Below are 19,466 nucleotides of genomic sequence, written 5' to 3'. Positions count from 1 at the left end.
AGAAAAGCCTCTTTTTATACGGTTTTAGCCCCCCCTTCTTTGAGACCCCCCACTTTTCTAAACGCTCCGCGGTGCCTGCGTTGCCGTATTTTTTTAGCATTTCTGCCTACAACGAACTCACATTGGTAACACTCCCTTTCAGGGCCGGCGAAACGTATTTGAAAGTGGAAGGGCCAAAATATCAAAATCTTGAAAGGGTTTAGGAAATGTAATACCGCTACTCCAAGCGCTAAGCCTCGCTCTTACCTGCCTCGTTTGCGCATTTTCTTCGCCCCATTCATCCACTCTCCCAGCGTTAGTCATACTTGTTTGTGCATACTCTTTTGCGTCAACTTGCATCGCACTCTTTGTTGCATTGCGTATACTAGTAGGAACACTTTCACTAAGGAAACCCATCCTCTATTATAGTATTATTTTAAGAACTACACTATGGATTGACTCAGCTTATACATACGTATCTAGACACATTCATATTGTTTTTCTAGCTTGTTTTTCCTCTTATGTAGACACCTAAGATTAGCACATTTACATCTTTTATTTGTACAAGGAACTAGTTTAACATATATATATCGTTCTCAGGGGCGAAACTACTGGGGGGGGGGGGGGGGTTTGTCGGGCAAATTTATGGCTGCTAGTGTATCTGTCGGGCAAATCTGGAAATTTTCTTTAGGTCGCACTTTTATTGCTACTTTTTGCCCTAGGTTGGTTTTTTAATTCATGGTCTTTTCCCCCATCTTTTTTTCAATCTCCTCCCAGTTGGGAAAACAAAACAGAAACGAGGCAAGGAACAGCAACATATATACATTTCTGTCTTTCGTCCGTCCACTGCTCAGCGCTTTCGTCTGGAGCTCAACGCGCACATGTTTATCTTCGCCTCGAGATGAAGTCTGAAGTATTGATCGACAGCAAAAGTATAGACAGAAAGTAAAGTGTGTTTGATGCGAGAAGGAAATGAACACTGTGTATACCCCTCCCCCCTACTTTTTGCAAAACAAGTGAGCTTTTTTCAAAATCTTTTGTTGTGATTTCTAAATTTTCTCTTGAAAAGCCCCCCCCCCCCCCTTAACGTTCCATCCTGCCTCGGAGCCCATAGAACACTGACAGTTTTAGAAGCATCATGAATCAAAGCATGAAGGATACACCATCTCGGAATACGTTGTTGAGAAAATCAATCAATATTTTCTTTTCCAAATGTATGAAACTTTCATTCATGAAATCAAACATGTTTTAGAAATTTAGGTCAGGACATTTGAAGAAGACATCATTTGGGTTTTTAAACATTTCAGAACATCAACAGAAACATAATAAAACTATTTACAATAAACATGATCAAACGTGAACACCTTTTCATTACAACGTGGCGTGAACAACTGACTAATGCAACTTCGAGGTCTAGGAACGAGTGAAGGATTAACCGCGTGCTGCTCCTTCACAACAATACATCCATAAGGAGTTATGCCCCAAAATTCTCTTAAGGTTTTACACTTACGGTTCGAAAGTCTTGCACCCTTCGCTAGAAAATGGTCATACAGACGCCAAAGTTTTTTAACTAAAAAAGTTTGAATAACCATAACAAGTAACAGAAAGTTTTAATCAGTTCAAGCGGGAAGTAATATAAAATTTATCAAGAAATTGTAGTTACATTGCAAAAAATCTTTCGAGTTTATTCTATTTCTGAACAATATCCATGATTACGAAAACATGAAAATTGAGCTTTGATGATAGGTATACCTGTGAAATACCTCCAATAAAAAACTTTTCGTTGCTTGAGGGATTTTGTTATGGTGAATTTAGATATACGTACTTTGTGCTTGGGTGTCTAAAAATATTGAAATTGCTTCCGGAGCAACCGAAAATTGAAAATGAAACTCAGAGAATGCAACTGAAGCTCTTTTTTGTTGGAACATTGTAATCTGCGTAGCTGTTTCTAAATTCCGAAATTTCCAAGCTGTGTTTTGGTGTTCCACTTTGATAAAATTGAGACCCTACTTCAATCTCTTTTTTGAATTGCTCTCTTAATAGCTAGGTGATTTAGAAAGTGAAGACTTTTTTTTATAGAAAAGACAGGCCTTACAAATGCTTGCTTTTCGGAAAAAAATGTTTATAGCCAACACCAGAAAAACTAGAGGCATATTTTTTGACTTAAAACAAACAGCCTGAATCTAAAGACCCTCTCTCGGGCTTCCCGATGATTTCAGCCCTTGAGGCGATATGCTCTAAAAATGAAGTTCATGTAGAACACGCCCTTTCATCAAGCATGCCACGCCCTTTCGTCGGGCAACTAAGCTTCATACCCCCCTAATGAAAATAGTGAAGTTTCGCCCCTGATCGTTCTCTACGAATCCTGAGTTAGTTAAGAGTTAGAGCTAGCATTGTGAGCACGTACACTTCGCTCTTGTGAAAGGCTTAGTGGTACAAGTCGTACAACGATATACGTTTGAGAAAACTAACTGACGTTTGGTAAAACTAAGGACACATCTAAGAGAATACTAGGCAAAGCTACTTGCAGAATCATATACTACATTTATTTTCACTTTTGCCTAAAATTTTTCTTTAGCTCTGCAGAAAAGTGGGGGGCCATGGCCCCCCAGCCCCCGGTTTCGCCGGCCCTGCCTTTTTAAGCGGTTTTACACTACCCAACCGGGCCTGTTTGTTACACAGGGGGAGTACCTTTTGCTTATTGTGTCGTAAGTTCCAATCCTCCCGTAAAAGCGCGCGACCTCAGAAATCACAGAGGTGATCGTTCGTTTGGTGCAAAGGGCAATCACGTGCTCTTTGTTGTGTGATGCGCCCACAAGTGTCCAAGGTTTGTAGCTGACTGATGCCTTCTTTCTTCGTTAATTTTCGGTTTCAACCATGGATCGACCAAAGATTGTTAGACACAAAGCAACTGTCTCTGGACTACCTGGATTCTCAGCAAGTTTTCTCGCCACATTTATGATTGCATTCCCAATATTTTTCTGCTGGTTTTGCTTCATAACAATTCACAACTATGGAGGATCGCTGCAGCTCGCTGGACAAGCCTTGTTGGGACATATTGCCTCTGGTGACATTGCTCGTTTTCTGTGGTCTACTATTCCCCGTGTAACGTTTGACGGTGCTTGCTTTTATTTTGGCTGGATTTTCGTGCAAGCAATGTTTTACCTGTTTATGCCAGGCCCATCAGGCTACGGTCAGATGACCCCCGGTGGTAACGTGTTGAAGTACCACTGTAATGGCCTCAATTCATGGATAGTAACCCACATTGCTGCTGTGACGGGGGTATACTTTGGAGTTTTTCAAGGAACAATAATTTTTGATAATTTGGGCTCATTTTTTGTCTTGGCAAATTTATCTGGTTTGGCATTAAGCTTCTTTGCACTTTTCAAGGCCTATTATTTCCCAACTCATGCAGAGGATCGACGGTTTTCCGATTCATTGGTGTACGACTTTTTCATGGGAATCGAACACAATCCAAGAATTGGCAACCTCGATTTCAAACTTTTCTTCAATGGAAGGCCAGGTATTCTTGCGTGGACACTAATTAATTTGTCTTGTGCTGCCAAACAGTTTCAGCTTTATGGCCATGTTACAAATTCGATGATCATAGTTAATGTCCTTCATGCGATGTATGTCGTTGATTATTTCTATAAGGAGGACTGGTACCTCCGTACAATCGATATTGCGCATGACCATTTTGGATTCTACCTTGCTTGGGGCGATCTTACATGGCTTCCTTTCATGTATACCATTCAGTGCTACTTTTTGGTACACAACCCTGTGCAACTTTCAGTATTGGCTGTCCTTGGTATCTCGGTTCTAGGAGGCGTTGGTTATTTCATATTCCGTTCTGTAAACTCGCAGAAAGACAACTTCCGCATTGACATGCAAACAAAAGGCAAAAGTATTATATGGGGAAAGCCTGCCAAATACATCCCAGCCACTTACTACACAACTGATGGAAAACTGCACAAAAGCCCTCTGCTAATGTCAGGATGGTGGGGTTTATCAAGGCACTTTAATTATGTTGGAGATTTGATGGGTTCTTTGGCTTACTGCCTTCCTTGCGGTTTCACGCACCTTCTTCCTTACTTCTACATCATCTACATGACTATTCTTCTTGTACATCGTGTTTACCGTGATGACGTCAGATGTCGAGAAAAGTACCGGGAATTCTGGGACCGTTACTGCAAAGAAGTCCCATATCGTATAGTACCGTACATTTATTAATAGTGGCATAAAAACGACATATATTAAATAGAAGTTAATCAAAATGATTGTGAGTATATACCGGGTTGTTTGTTCTATTCTTATTAATGTAATAAATCAAACCAATGGAAATTCATATCTTTTGTTCTATTTTTCTGCCACACTTTCTCAATAATCTGAAACAGGCTTTTGATTGAATTTGAAAAAGAGATGGCAACAGTAAATTGGAACGAAACATAGCGCAACCTTTAGAGGCTAGTTTCTATCAGCCTTAAAATTAGAATGTGCGAGAAGGAAGAACCGCAGGATAAGCTGTCCGCCGAACTCTGTGAATCTTGCAATGAGTATAATATAAAAACGAGGATGATATTCAGAAACAAAGCAAAACGGCGACAAGAATCCAATGTTGTGAAATAAATTTTCCAAAATAAATTAAATTAAACGAATACTAATAATTCGCCCCGGAATGTGGTTTAAGTACCAAAAAATTATTTTTAGGCAAATATTTTGTATTGGTTCTGTAGCTTTCTGGGACGTTAGCACCAGGGCAGCACGTGATCCTGCTTGTCTGAAATGCTGTAAAAATTCCCTAAATTTTGCAAGAAAAAGTTTTGCACAGAAATTTTTTGCAATTAGATTTCAAATTTACTCTTTTTGCATGGCAACTATGCCGAGGCCACGCTTCCGAAAAAAGTTCTCAAATACAGTAGAAGAAAGGAAAAAGGGCTACTTTTCGGGATTTACAGAGGCTCAACTTAGCACAGTCGCGCCTAAGGGGCACAGCTGGACAGATCACGTTTTGTCAATCTCAATGAGGCATGAAAACAAAATACCTCTTTACTGATCACATGATACTAGGGTTGATAAGTATTCGATCTCGGATCTGATTGGCTCGCTGCTTCGCGGCATCTCCAAATCAAGGCCTCCGAAAAGCCTTTCTATAGGAACACGAAATCTTTCCTCCGAAGTTTTTGCTCCAGTTTTGCCTGACTTCGGTTACACAAAGAATAAAGAGCCACTCTCCTGATAAGCGGAAAGTTTTTGTTATTTTTTTGATTGTCTACTGCACTGGTTCTCCTGGACTTTTTGGTAACAAAGGTGCTTCCAAAATGGTTGCTTGAGGAGGTTCCTTCTTGTTGTAAAGCTTAGTTAAAAAAGAAACAGTAGAAGGCAGCATGGATTTCTTCGGAAACTTTTTCAAAAGTACGTTTGCAAGAAGTGTTGCCCACTGTGATGCACCACTGTTTGATGTAAGTATCCCATTAAAAATTACAATGAATGGTTTTTTTCGCGAGACCATAATACTTAGGCCTGGTACCCGTCGTCTTGCTTTGTTGCACTGCTATCTGGCACTTCACGATTTTCCAAGAAGATTTCTTTTATATCAAGTAATAAGTACTTTCTAAGTGTGATGATGAAATAATGCCTAGCGTTATATGTGGAAAAAAGAAAACACTGTTGTATGAATCGCAACAAACTTTCACATTGTCGTCGGATTAACGAAGGCTGTCACGGTGAATGGTATACTCCAAAACCAAGACAGTTTTATATTCTAATACACCGAGTAAAGTTCGAGTTTTCAGTAGCAACAATACATTTAATTTAACGTAAGTTTATAAAGAAGTATTTAAAAACAATACATAAGGACTGCGGAGCATATAACAGAATGAGGGGGCTAAACCGTGGGGGTGGGGGTGAGGGTGGTTGCTAGACTTGCTTAAAACCAAGAGCAAGGCATTTTTTGTATGGTATACGTACATTTTGGAAATTATTGGGATGCGAAGGGGGCTAAAGCCCATTCAGTCCCCCGCTTCAGCGGTCCCTAAAAGCACCTCTATTACGTAAATGTCAGAACTGAGGCATAAATTCGTCTGTCTCCTTCAAATAAGTGTCTCCTTTATAGGTACCATAAAATATTATACTACCAGGACAAATGTATTGCAACACCCAAATGAAAGTGGCATCCAAAAAAATTGAAGTTTTGCAAACTTGAATCTTTAGGCTGGAATATTCCCTTAAAAGAGAAAGTAGTCATACAAAACCAGTAGTAAAAAATAATCATAATAATCATGCTAAACCTTTTCCATAAAAAGCTATTCATCCCCCTTACAAGGCCATTTTTACTCAAATTCACCTGAAAATCTGCAAACTCTATGTCCTTCCTCGGCTTTCACAAAGACCTAACCTTTAAATAAGCGAAAATTTATTTTTGCCGATGAAAATGATCTGACTTGAAATCCACATGGTTCGCTAAGGGCTAAAAAAGAACTGACTTAGAGAGTTTATGGAGAATGAAGGAGAATCTCAGTGCATTTCATTAACAAATTTTGTGCATCAATTACAAAGCAATTCAACTTATCAGAGCCAGAAGCACCTCCGCAATTTGTTTGTTTAATTATTGAATTGCTGATTTAAAATTTTGAAAAAAATTAGAATGGAATATTCGAATTTATGCTTCCTTGAATTTGCAGTTTTATTTGCACACCATTGGCTGATTAAACAATAGCTTAATCAGACAACAACAAAAGTTATTGCCTCTTCCACCATTAATCGCCTTTGCAGGTGTTGCAATACTTTTGTCCTAGTAGTGTATAGCCTGTTTTTACTAGATAACCAACATAAACTCATCTTATTGAGGTAAGATTTGCTTGGCAGATTTTTATAGATTTCTCCAGATCTGAAACTATAGAGTTACATACTCATTTCCCTATGAAAAAAGTCAAAGAAGAATTATCATTTTTATTTCAGTCATTGACGTTTTCCTCAGAATAAAATGAGAATAATATAATTGTTATTTTGTCTTAAAATTGCAAATTTTATTGCTGTTAATAACTGATTTAGTATATTTGTCTTTAACTATTGGAAGATCAATGGAAATTCACAAATTTTCATTAAACAAACTGCAGAGAGTATCCATAACCCACACAGAATTCTTTTTCAATAACATCTCACAACTTAAATAAAATGAATAGAAGATGTAAAAGTAGCTAATTTTTTATCTAAAAAGTTTTTATCAGATGATGATAAAACCAATGCTTATTCCCAGGCATTCCATATGAATTTGCTACATCCTTGCATATGTCCTTGCATGCAGCTTAATTCAAATAATCCTGAATGAAATTTTATTTTTTGTTTCTAGGATAACTGTACTTATGTAAGTTTATTCTCTTTTAAAAGGCCATGTTTTGGCATTAGATAGAAGGGCATGGTTTGGCATTAGTGTGATTTATAGTTATGTGTCTCATGTTGTTGAAATCACAGAGAGCAAGTAATTCTCCTCATTCTGGGAGAATGTTTGGTCATGTATGAGACTCAAACCATGGACCCTTGGGTCTGTAGTCAGTGACCCTAATCATTGACCATTCTTGAACCTTGCATCCTCGCCAATTTTTGTTCACATCTGTAAAAAGTACCATTTAGTTTGCATGTTATTATTCTGTTTACCCACAAGAGTTTTTGGTTCAGTATTCTTGTGTTTTCATGTTTTCAGTATTCTCCTTTAAAAGATCAATTATTTTATATAATAATTAAGTGACTTGAGTTTGAAGGCAGTTAGGCTACTGTATTCATTCTGCTACATGATAAAATTTCACAAGTACTATGAATTATTCTTCTAGTATACTGTCAAGAGAGCAAATCCAGATGACCTTAGAGTTGTATTTTACAAGGTGTGTGTTTCAGTAAATATGATTTCATAAAAAGCACGAATAATTGTCAATTCAATGTTGTTTTCTTATGCTGATTTATTTATGCACTCGAATGATTGTCATAATGGTCATCAGTTGCTGACAGTTTTTGTTGATGTGGCCAGCATGCCAGCATCAAGCTCCTTGCATATTATCCCAATTATATATGTATATTTATATAAAATTTTGAAAATTTCCTGCTCCTTTACTACCGAGAGCTCAGAGACAGTTTAAGTAGAATCAGCTGGAGCATTCATTATATGTCAATGACTAATAAATCACACTTCAATACAACTGTGTCTTTATTTTATTTCTTTTCTTCTTATTATTGTGTATAGTTATTTGTTTTCTACATGTAAACTTTTCAGTTTGATCACTTACCAGTTCTTTTTTAATATGCTTGAACTCATTTAAAATGCAGTATGCCAGTGTTGAGGAAAATGGTGAACGATACATGACCCCTCATGACTTTGTGCGGGATTTTCTCCAAATGGATGCTGCATGTTTTAATGACTTGACCTTCAAGTTATTTACTGGTTGTGTTGATCAGACCAAAGATGGGTAGGTGAAAGACTTTGGTGAAAAGTCTATTTCATATATATACCTGAGGGGATAAAAAAGTGATGGCCAATTGTAATGACATTATTTTCTTATTCTCTAAGCAGAATGCCATTTATAAAGTGATGATTCTTCAAATGATATTATTATTATTCACATTTATATATTGCTCTTATTTTGTATTTATGGGTTTTATCCTTTTTTAAGACTTGTTTACATTGGATTTGAATCCATTTCACATGTCAAGTTATAGTTTTATTTTGAAACCATTCCCAATAATATTCTTCAATTTGCTATCATTTTTCTAGGTGTTGGTTAGCTCTAATTTTATTCAGCAGCATAAACTCTTTATTTGTTGTTCTTGGTATAGAATTTAATCTTTTATTGTAAGAAATACAGAAAATGTTGCAATTAACAACCAATTGTGCCCTGGAAAGCCCAAATTTAATCCTTTAGCCATTTTTTACGATTTTTACTTTTGTATTATCTATATTTGTTGTATTAAAACATGTTCAGTTCTACCAGCTTTTGCAAATTTTTCTTGGTCACAGGTAAATTTAAATATGCATTTTTTTATATTTTTTTCTTTCCAGGCTAATATCATTTCCAGAGTTCCAAGCTTTTGAAGCTTTGCTTTGCAAACCAGATGCAAAATACAGACTTTTATTCCAACTTTTTGATTTAGATGGCAAAGGCAGCATAACATTTGGTAAGAGTTAAAATTTGTTTTGAAAAGTTCTTTATAGGTATCATTTATCACTCATCATTTCAAATTTTTGGTATATACAGGCCTCTCTGGAAAGATTTTAAAAGGTTTGTAGCTGATTGTGTGCTTCAAAGCAACATTTTTTATAGAGGCTTGCGATCATTCATAACTTTCAGTTTGAATGGCAGGAAAAAGCAGAAAAATCTATATTGTCGAAGTTACAACTTTTCCATGTACTATGTGATTTTGTGGTACCAAAGTATTATCTAGCTAAGTGTTGTAGACACCTACAAAAGAAAATTATATTGCTTCGATCACAACATGAATTCATAACAGAATGTACTGTACAAGCATAGCTAGACTATTAACACATTTTTAATCTAAAAATTTCTTCCTGTTATGGTACAGATTTAGAGTGTTTCTTTCATCACTCTCAACCGGCACAAAAAGTTTCTGTATATATATATATATAGTTTGAGTATATATATTTTAGTCAAAAGAAACTCTTTATATAAACCTTAACAAATATCTAAATAAAATGAAATGTACTGAAATGTAAGCTCTAAATAAAATGTAATTAAAAATTTAATTTTTGACACAAGTGTCAAACAAGTGTCAAAGATAACAAGTTTGTTATCTTTGTTAACAGTTTGTTTTAAATCCATTGTTGCTTTCTGACTCACGAAAAAAATTTCTGCGGTCTTAAAATGTCTTGTCAGTTATTTGTTTATTAGACATATCTTAAAGGACACTTATGCTTCTATGAATTTCCAGTAATGGCATAGAGTGGATTTCTGGCATTGGTATGTTGGTTTAAATACCAAAAGTGAATTGAAATGAAGTGCCTTTATTGCAGCAGTTGGTTCTTCAGTCTTCATCCTGAAGGGATTACCAAAAGTGTTGTAATCATATGCATAAGCAATTTCATGCATGTAATTCACACTCTTACCTATATGGTTTGATTTACATTGCTAACAGAGTTTAGGAAAATTCAGTGACAATTACAATTACAATTCAATATTGTTTTTGTTTCAGAACATCAGTGTCAATAGATTTGTTACTTCTCATGCAAATTTTATTCACTTTTTAATCTTGGTTCACATAAATTGAGGACATCCATTATCTTGACATCAAATCTTCAATTCTGGCTTTTTTAAAGTCTTTAGCCAACAAACGAAGTAGAATTTGGGTGAATAACCACCTTTACCCAAAGAAAAACACTAAGAAAATACATAGGAAAAACTATGTTTCCAAAAACAAGGCACAGAACCCTGAATTTTCCCAATATTCACAATTACAAAACATGAAACAAATATTATGATAACAGACAATGGTTAAAAACCAAATGTATGTTAATTCAACCAGCTAAGCCATTTCTATTGAACTAATATTAGACAAAGTTAACCACTCAACTAGCCAAAATTCAGCTGATTAGAGTATTTTGTTTGGCTGGCTGAATTTGACCATGAACCGTAAACTTCTTCAAAAGGAAGTGACCATAAACCATGAACCTTTTCTTCAACTTCAGAGTCAGAAGTTTTTTCCAATTCCTTCCATGAAGAGTATTGTTGAAGATGTCATCTTTATTGTTCTTTTGTACGATTATGATAGGCAAAGGCCCACTAGAAGTTCAAGTTCTTTAGTGGAATATCTGACTAAAGCTTGCGATAAATCACTCACATTATTTGCTTCATGCATGTGTCAATGCGTGGCCATGCACATTTATGGAAAAAGTCTGGTTCTTTATCAGTCTCTGTAAAACATTTATTTGATGGCCCTAGAGGTTTCTAAATAACAAATTTGCATTGCAGGTGAATTTCAACATGTTGTCAAAAGCTGTTTACCATATGCAAAATTCCCATTTGACTTCAGCACCGATTTCACGAGGGCCTTTTTTGGAGAAGAAAAGAATTTGTCTCTGTCATATACAGATTTTACACATTTCATGCAGGTAAAACAGAGTTTATTTTTCAGTAAAAATTGCAATTTAGAAGTTTAATCCTATCAATTTCATGAATTTGAAATATTTTATTTTCTTTTTTAGGAGTTCGAAAGGCAATATTTGAAGCAAGCTTTCTCGCAGCAGCTTAAGAAAGGAAGAAAGGATGCTACTATAACAGCCCTCCAGTTTGGTGACATTGTACGGTCTTTGTTGGCACACAAATTGTCATCATATACAGCAGAAAACATTCCTTCAGTGAGTATTTTGTCTTGATTCTTAGTTTAGTATTTCTTGGTGCTATCTGCAAAGGAAATTTCCTCCTTTAGGAATTGGTTATTTAATTGGGAATTTTTCAGCCCAATGATTTTGAAGGTATTAAAATGCTTCATAAAAATCAACACTTTTATGTTCAAATGTTATGTATACAGACTTTGAAATCCTAAAGATAAAGATTTTTCCAAAACGTCTTTAAGAAAAGAGAGTTTTTGACTTTGCCTTCAGAAACACATCAGCTTGTATGTGTAGTGAGAAAAAAGCTTCATCCATAAAGTTTATTGCTTAATTGAGAAAAAAACTTCATACATCTAAGAATAGTCAATTACATTATTACAGCTCATCTCGTCATGCCCACCATTCTGAATGCATCACCATTCTGACATTGATACCTACTTGCATCATAACCCCAAAAAGCTCTGTTGCTGGTTTCATGCTTTAATGGGCAATTAATTGTCATTTACAATCACATGGTTTGTGGTTTCTTTTGGTAGTCTATATTTACATTTCATTTCATCGTTTCAAGTTATTTCCTTCCTCATCATTGACTGCTTGGCCATTTACTTAAAATTTCACACAACATTGTCAAAGCTCTACCTGCAGGCAAACCTAATTTTCATGGTAGAACTATTTGTTAAAAAATTTTTAAATGATTGTGATATAAATTCGTTTTGCATTGGAACAAGGTACTTTGAATTGCCACTTTCTTTTGAGCAAATTTTGTAAATGAACTCATAGATTACACTGATGTAACCACATTCATATGTATTTATTGTTTGTTCTTTCAGCTTGCTTCTGATAGTGGCAGCCGTCGCATAACACTGATGTTCTGCCTTGGTTTTAATGAATTGCTGGACAACTTGCCATCTATACAGCAGCTTTTTAAGCAACTCACACAGGATGACAAGTTTAAAAGCGTTACAAAAGGTAATGGACGTTATTTATTATGTACATACCGGCCGAATTAGTTGACAAAATATATACGTAACTTCTACATTGATAGAACCTTATGCTACTTGAAATATTTAACTTTGATTCTTAAAAGTTCACCGAGATCATGCCTTGTTTTGCAGTGATCAAACGATCCTCTGAAATGTGGGATGAGGACCACCGCTTGAAACCAAGCATGTCCTCTGAAAGTTTCCAGAGATCTAACAAAGTAATAAACATAGTGGTGACTTTCAGAGGCACCGCATATGAACGAAGAAAAGTGCATCCTTCTTATTTTAAGAACGAATGGATTTCCCCCTTTGTAGATTTCTAAGTTTTTAAAAGATCGAAGGAAAACGTTCATGCAGCATGTTTCGCTACTGTTTCTTTGCTAAGGTGAATCTCGTTCGTGACAGGTATAGCAATATAAGTCTGATTAAGTTAATGATTTTTTCGTTTTACTCGTTTTACAGAGGAAGTTCTTAGGCAGGCACAAAGAAATCGACAGGTAGTACTGGGATTTCTCTCTTTTTGTCAAATTTTTCTCTTTGCCACTTAAAATTTCTTGCTTTAAGTTCTTTGTCGAAAAAAGCCTTTTTAGTATGTAAAAATGATAGACATTTGAACTACACATTTGAACTTAAATTACTAGTTATGTTGCTTAGTTATTTAAGTGTTGTTTTCTCTATTTTTTGATTTTCTAAGTATTTGGAAATTTGAATTCTAATTTTTCTCTCTTAATCCTTTGCATAGGTAACACCGCTGCAAATTGAAATTCTATTCCAACTTTGTGGACTTGCAAATCCTGGTGTAGGGTGAGTCAATTATTCGTACTAATCTTGCAATTTATGATTATATATGCATTTTATTTCATTGGATCATTGAGTTTTCTTTGATGAAATTATTAAAAACGATAATGCCTGCCCTGCTTTTCATGCACCATTTGTTCAAAAATGTTTCAGTGCAGCATGTGACATTTTGTATCTCCAAAGCCAAGTATGAGCTTTTCTTGGCTGTGTCGTATTATTTCTTTGTTGTTTACAGCTATATCGTAATGAAGTTTAGTTTAACATAGCCTATTTTGATTGCGCAGTACAATGTAGACAGGATTGTGTATGCTTTGAGTTGTCTTTTGATAGCATTGAAAGTGCGAATCAGTGTAGGAATCGATACCTTTCAATTTTATTCGCATCTGAACCAAATATTTTTACTTTTCTAACAGGAAAATATCACTAGCTGATGTAAATCAGTTAGTACCCAAACAGAATCCTTTGACTGTATTTTCAAAGATACACGAGATAAAGGTATTAGGTTAAATCTTTCTATGGATTTGCTTAACAGTCTAATTCCTGCAGTTACAGACTAACCAATGATGTTATTTACAGCCTAGTTTTTCATTTTTCAAATGTAAAGATTTTGGCAGCCATCTTAGGATCTTTTGAAATGACATTGGCCGTGAAAGTCAAAACTATAAGTAGATAACAAACTGAAAAAAGGTCCCGCTTTCTTACTATCAAATATGAAACTTTACGTTAATTTGCAAAACCTTAAATCAGAGAAAATCGAAGGCAGTAAGTTGCTGTTTACTGTAAAATTAATGGCTAGCAGGTAGATTTGTGGGGTCTCCAAGTTATTGAAGACTTACAATACAAGGTTATTTAGACCCCTTTTACTGGACGGTAACCTCTTGGCTCTGAAAGGCATTGCCACCGGAGGTGTGATCATTTTAACCGTATATTTTCGTATAATGCTACTTTTAATTTGCAATGTCATTCTTTCAGAAGTATGACATCAAAGGCAAAGAATCAGATAAAGAAGTCAAGCGTTCATTCGGGGTCCAGGCTTTGGAATCCTTGTACCGATTTGGGCTCGGCTCACTTGCAGGGGGTTTGTGCAATTGTTTACATAATTACTTTCCATCTGAATGTTTCTCTTGTCACTGAAGGTTCTGGTGACAATGGCGTTTTTTCATTTTTCTTTATTGCTATTTAATTATGCTATAAACTATATCCTATAAACACAATGCGAACTGAAAAATGGCTTTTCATCCTTGAGATTTGTTTTTGTCACCGAATAAAGAATTGAACCAGGAATTTGGCGGAAATTAGCAATTAAAGGGCTTGAAAAGAACTTGATTTTATTTCTAGGGATGGTTTCTTTAGGGATATTTTTGCTTTCTCGTCAATGTATCTTAGCCTCTGTATTGGCACGTGTGCAAATGCTTCTGTGATATTTCTCATCAACATATGACCCCATATTGAATAGTATTACTATTATCTTTTTTCATAGCTGCTGGTGCTACGACTGTGTATCCAATTGATCTTGTGAAAACTCGAATGCAGAACCAGCGAAGTGTTCTTGCTTCTGAGCTGATGTACAAGAATAGCTTCGACTGTGCCAAGAAAGTTATTCAAAATGAAGGCATACTTGGACTTTATCGCGGTAATCATCTCAATCTTACGAGCAATCATTTAATTTCTTAAGGTTTTTTTTACTACCAGTCTCTTAATTCTATGTTTCCTTCTATGCCAAATAGTCTTTGGGACCGTAAAATTTGAAGATGACACAAATAAGTGGGAACATAGCATGCAAAAGTATTTTATGTCAACACTCTTAAGAGTAAAAATGTCAGATAATGACCGATAGTAAGTAGAAAGTTTATCCAAAGTAACGCGAGAGGAAGTTTGATTGGTCCTTTTGTTTTTAACCAATCACTGAATGCATTGCAGTTTTTATTCAGGGAGTAGAATCTACTATTTTTGTTCGCTGGCAGTTATTAAAGCCACACATTTTCTCGGCTCTCCATTACCACAATGCATTGCGGTCCTTCTGCTTAACTTGATCGTTCAGTTGTTTTATGGAGGTTTTAAATGTCAACGATTGTAAAGATTTCGTGAATTCCTTTTAATCATTCATATTTTTCAAGAACATTTTGTTTTGATTATGGAGATTCTGAATATCGTTAGATTTTAAATTCCTCTCTTCGCGCTAGAATTTTAGATTTACATTTCATTTCACAAGGAAATCATTTGAGTTTTCACTTTTAATTTTTTAGAAGGTCGTCTTGTGTCGATCAGTTAATACAACATCATTTAGATTTGTTTTGATTACTTAAATAACTTACTTTTCAAAAGTGTTCATTATATTATTCATCAATAGCGTTTCGTTACGAGGTTTACACTTTTCTATCCTGGTATGAAACTGAGTTGTGTTTTGTGCTAAGATATTTCAAACTTTAACTTTCAAATTACTTCTAGTCATAATGTTGCATTCATATTTTTCTTCTTTAATCACTTGATGGAATCAGTATTATTTCATTGAAGCTAAATCATTTTTCTGGTAAAAAGTCATCAGTGCCATCTGAAAGCCGTCCGTAGTTATACAAATTCAATCCCTTGAAAATGTTGTTGATTTATCATGCAGATTGTTTGTTGTCAAAAATTTCAACTTCCCTCTCGTAGGCCTTCTACCACAGCTGGTCGGAGTTTCACCAGAGAAAGCTATAAAATTGACTGTAAGTTTGAACCCTAATAATAACAATTTGGAACCAATTCGTTCATGCCTAGTATTTTTATCGCATTTATTTGTGAGATACGGAGCAATTTTAGATTTAATTAAAACATTTCCTTTTTCCACTTGCTATTTATTGCTTGAGTTACGATTTCATCATTTAACAAAGTTTTTACCTTCTAAGTCTGTCATGTGTCACTTTTTGTTTATTTATTTGTAGGACTATTTGTCTTATGCACAATCTTTTGTGTCTAATTTCTTATCGTTTACATGTCAAAATTAATTTAGAGAAGTATCAAATTATATAAGTTCGTATTTTGATTTTTGTCATGTGTCTGTCAACATAAACCTGTGCAGTTTAACGTAAACCATTGCCGTCAGTTCTTAGTTCAAATCTTACGCATTTGAAGTTAGAATGATTTCGATTTATAGCTATAACTTTAGTCTAATTTAATTTGTAAATGTTCTTTCATTTTGATAGAGAAGGAATTTCTTTAATTTTGGTACTTATTGTTTTTTTGCATTTACATTTTGTTTATTTTTCCATGTGTCTGTGTTTTTTCAGACCAATGATTTTGTCCGTGGCAAAATGACTGACAAGGATGGCGAAATTCCCCTCTATGGAGAAATATTGGCTGGAGGATGTGTAAGATTTTTTATCTTGAATTTTCGAACTCATTGCCATTAAATCTAAATTTATGGAATCGATGACTCAAATGTCTTAAAACTTAACTGACTTTTCATCTATGTGAGAAAACTAACAACTGGCAAACGACTATTTCGTGGGCCTTTTCGTAGATCTTTTCGTGGACCTAAGCTTTGGATTCAACCTAAAATCGCCTCTAGACAGATATCTACCCTTGCCACCTTCGGAAAAAGATTCATAAATACACCACAGTATTAAATATGATTATGTTATTAGTGTGTTCATTTATGTAAGCAGTGAAAACACTCGATTTTTTTAAAGGAATACATCTATAGACCATATTAAATCACATTGAATAGGAGACAATCAGTTCATCTCGTAAACATATGGCTTCATATTGTAACATGTAATGATGTTTGAATATCACTTCCTTTTTAATATTACTTTTATTACATATGCCGTTTTAAGAATATTATGTATTTTTTATTGATTTATGATTTTGTTATTCAGGGAGGATCTGCTCAAGTTATGTTTACAAATCCAATTGAAATCGTAAAGATTCGGATGCAGGTGGCTGGGGAGGTTGCAGGCCACAAGCCATCGGCATTGAACCTTTGTAGTGAGCTTGGCCTCTTTGGATTGTATAAGGTACGTTGGTCTACATCTTTTTAGTGCTGTGTCAGGCTTCACTTACTCAACGAAGCTTCTCTTCTCCCAAGAAAATCTCAATCTTAACTTCCAACTCTGATTCTATCTATTTACGCCTTTCTCCCGTTATTTTGAACATAGCTTCGGTAGAGCGTAGACGTGAATGAAACTCCATATCGTTGATTTTACTTTAAATATATACAAAACGTGACTATATACAACTTTAACGTAAACGTAACTTGTTAGCCCATCATTAACTTATATCGTGTCTTTATCGTAACTTTACTACTTCAAAAAACTTGACCTTACAATATAGGGCGTGAATATAACACGTAAGAAGACTGGGGCGAGTAGGAATCCCCGATAATGGCGTGGGCTGCGAAATATACTGTCTTCACAACGCCCGTTAAGCACTCTGAACTCCAAGAGTTGCAAAAATATATGAATTTGCGAGTTGAACTTGGCATATGATTCATATTATTGACCACGTCTTTGTATAGAGTACGTAGAAACAACCTTTATTCAACCCTTTGACCTCTACTTAGCGTAATAGCACAATTTTCCCGATACGCTTATTGAAGTAATTTATTAGTCTATTAAAGGCTCTAGCGCAACCGGCATGCTTTGCGACAGTATTTTCAAATCTGGCCTAATTTTGTACTGCATGAAAATGCAAATCACAATCAATTTCTTAAGACAGCTACCGCTAAGCGTGCCGGTTGCGCAAGAGCCCTTAAGGATAACCTTTTGCACAATTTTCAGCAGGTGAATGTGTGTTTCAGGTTGCTGTTAGGTTTGACTACAACGTATATTTTCATGCAATTTTCATTCAATCAATTCAGTTCAGTCAACTTTAGCCATTGTTTTTTGGCAAAATTCAATTCATCCATCTTCAAATATTCTTGTTACTATGGGTATCTCGTTGTTTCAGGGTGCCAGAGCATGTTTCCTCCGTGACATTCCGTTCTCTGCCATTTACTTCCCATGCTATGCCCATTTGAAATTGTACCTTGCTGATGAGAATGGATATAACAACTGGCCCTCACTGCTTTTTGCTGCTACGGGTGCAGGTAAATGCTTTCTTTGATAAATCAATCGCCTGTTTTTATATCAATTACTTGCTGGTTTTCCAGAGGCGATTATTATACTAATTACAGTTTTTCGTTATCAAGATGCGATGATCTAACTAATCGTTTTATTGATTACTAAAGAGTAAAAACTATCATCCAACTTTAGGTCATTATTTCTACTGAAAACGCTGCAGTTTTGTGTCTTTTTGCACCGTCTTTAAACAATCAACTCGACTATGGGTTCTTAAGGCTATATAATAGAATTCTTAAGTGATGACGTCACAAAGAAATTTTTGTAGAAATTTTGAATTTTGATCCCATTTTGAACCTGAAAGAGCATCGTAAAATACCTCTAAAGATGGAAAATCAGTTACATGTGTTGCGAATTGGCAGAGATATGGTCCGATGAGCACAGGCTCTTGCCCTATTCAACTTCTGTATTTTGGCCTCTGTTCATAAATTTTTAATAACAGTGATCCGTTAGCTGATCTCGAATCTTCCATTGCCCATATCTCACCCGGTTTTTGACTCATTGAACTAATTTTTAATATTTTGAAGTATTTCATAAAGTTATTTATGTCATGTGGTCAAAATTTTTAAAAATTGTTTTCTTGTGACGTTCCACTCTATATGAAGTTCCAGCCTTCAAAGTTTATCTGACCAGGCCTTATCCAGCCCTGGTCACTACTAAAAGATTATGCTTAAATTTTGATATGTGACGCTAACCCGTTATGGAGCGTTCTAGTTACAAAAAGAAAACGTCGCAACTAACAATCCTGGTACTTGTCTTCTGAGCCGCTGAAAAAAGGGCAAGGCGGTCAAATTTCCCCAGGGCTTCGAGGTCTAGGTAGCCTCTAGAAGTAATAAATTCCGTTCTAAAACAAAATTAATCAAAAGTAACAAAATTATAATTAAAAAAATAAAGCATTTTAAACGAATGAATGAATTTAAGCTATTCTAATTGGCGTTGTCGCAAAAATTGTCTGCTCCCTTCGCTTGCAAAGGGGCCACGACTTTTGCTTTTGCTCTAGAGCCTCAATAACCGCTCGGCGGCCATGCTTGTCTTTTGTATCCCTACTTACATTTCTATAACTTGCAAATTGCCTTTATCTTAAAAGCGAATCTGACATCTTTCTTCCACGCCGTTTTAGGTGTACCAGCAGCCTATTTGGTAACTCCGGCTGACGTAATAAAGACCAGGCTACAAGTAAGTCCTTATTCGTGACGTCAACAAATTGTCTGATCTAGCGACTTTTTTGCTTTGCGTAATCCATCTGTGACTTTTATGTCATATTCAGTATTTGTATAT

The 19,466-nt window shown here is 35.4% G+C and overlaps 2 protein-coding genes across 3 annotated transcripts in view; both read left to right on the top strand.

The window, feature by feature from the left end:
- The window catches only part of LOC135682546 (electrogenic aspartate/glutamate antiporter SLC25A13, mitochondrial), a 34,233-nt gene that overhangs the window by 11,638 nt on the left and 3,129 nt on the right, over window positions 1-19,466 (top strand). The window contains exons 1-17 of one of the 2 annotated variants that reach the window (XM_065197481.2): window positions 5,000-5,438; window positions 7,806-7,856; window positions 8,296-8,435; window positions 9,026-9,141; window positions 10,950-11,089; window positions 11,183-11,335; window positions 12,142-12,280; window positions 12,757-12,791; window positions 13,037-13,098; window positions 13,506-13,587; window positions 14,065-14,170; window positions 14,573-14,725; window positions 15,745-15,797; window positions 16,359-16,439; window positions 16,950-17,087; window positions 18,019-18,157; window positions 19,309-19,364. In XM_065197481.2, coding sequence (XP_065053553.2) covers window positions 5,364-5,438; window positions 7,806-7,856; window positions 8,296-8,435; window positions 9,026-9,141; window positions 10,950-11,089; window positions 11,183-11,335; window positions 12,142-12,280; window positions 12,757-12,791; window positions 13,037-13,098; window positions 13,506-13,587; window positions 14,065-14,170; window positions 14,573-14,725; window positions 15,745-15,797; window positions 16,359-16,439; window positions 16,950-17,087; window positions 18,019-18,157; window positions 19,309-19,364 — 1,719 coding nt within the window. In that variant the 5' untranslated portion in view covers window positions 5,000-5,363. Of the gene's footprint in view, window positions 1-4,999; window positions 5,439-7,805; window positions 7,857-8,295; window positions 8,436-9,025; window positions 9,142-10,949; window positions 11,090-11,182; window positions 11,336-12,141; window positions 12,281-12,756; window positions 12,792-13,036; window positions 13,099-13,505; window positions 13,588-14,064; window positions 14,171-14,572; window positions 14,726-15,744; window positions 15,798-16,358; window positions 16,440-16,949; window positions 17,088-18,018; window positions 18,158-19,308; window positions 19,365-19,466 lie in introns of those variants that run through there. The other variant, XM_065197482.2, reaches the window with a different exon arrangement.
- On the top strand, window positions 2,770-4,324 carry LOC135682551 (7-dehydrocholesterol reductase-like). The gene has a single exon (XM_065197491.2). The coding sequence runs from the start codon at window positions 2,857-2,859 to the stop codon at window positions 4,207-4,209; it is 1,353 nt and encodes a 450-aa protein (XP_065053563.2). The 5' UTR covers window positions 2,770-2,856; the 3' UTR covers window positions 4,210-4,324.

This window comes from Rhopilema esculentum, chromosome 16, assembly GCF_057945365.1.
Source record: "Rhopilema esculentum isolate cy_ngs chromosome 16, ASM5794536v1, whole genome shotgun sequence".
Lineage (NCBI taxonomy): Eukaryota > Metazoa > Cnidaria > Scyphozoa > Rhizostomeae > Rhizostomatidae > Rhopilema > Rhopilema esculentum.
This window is presented reverse-complemented; position numbering and strand designations above follow the sequence as displayed.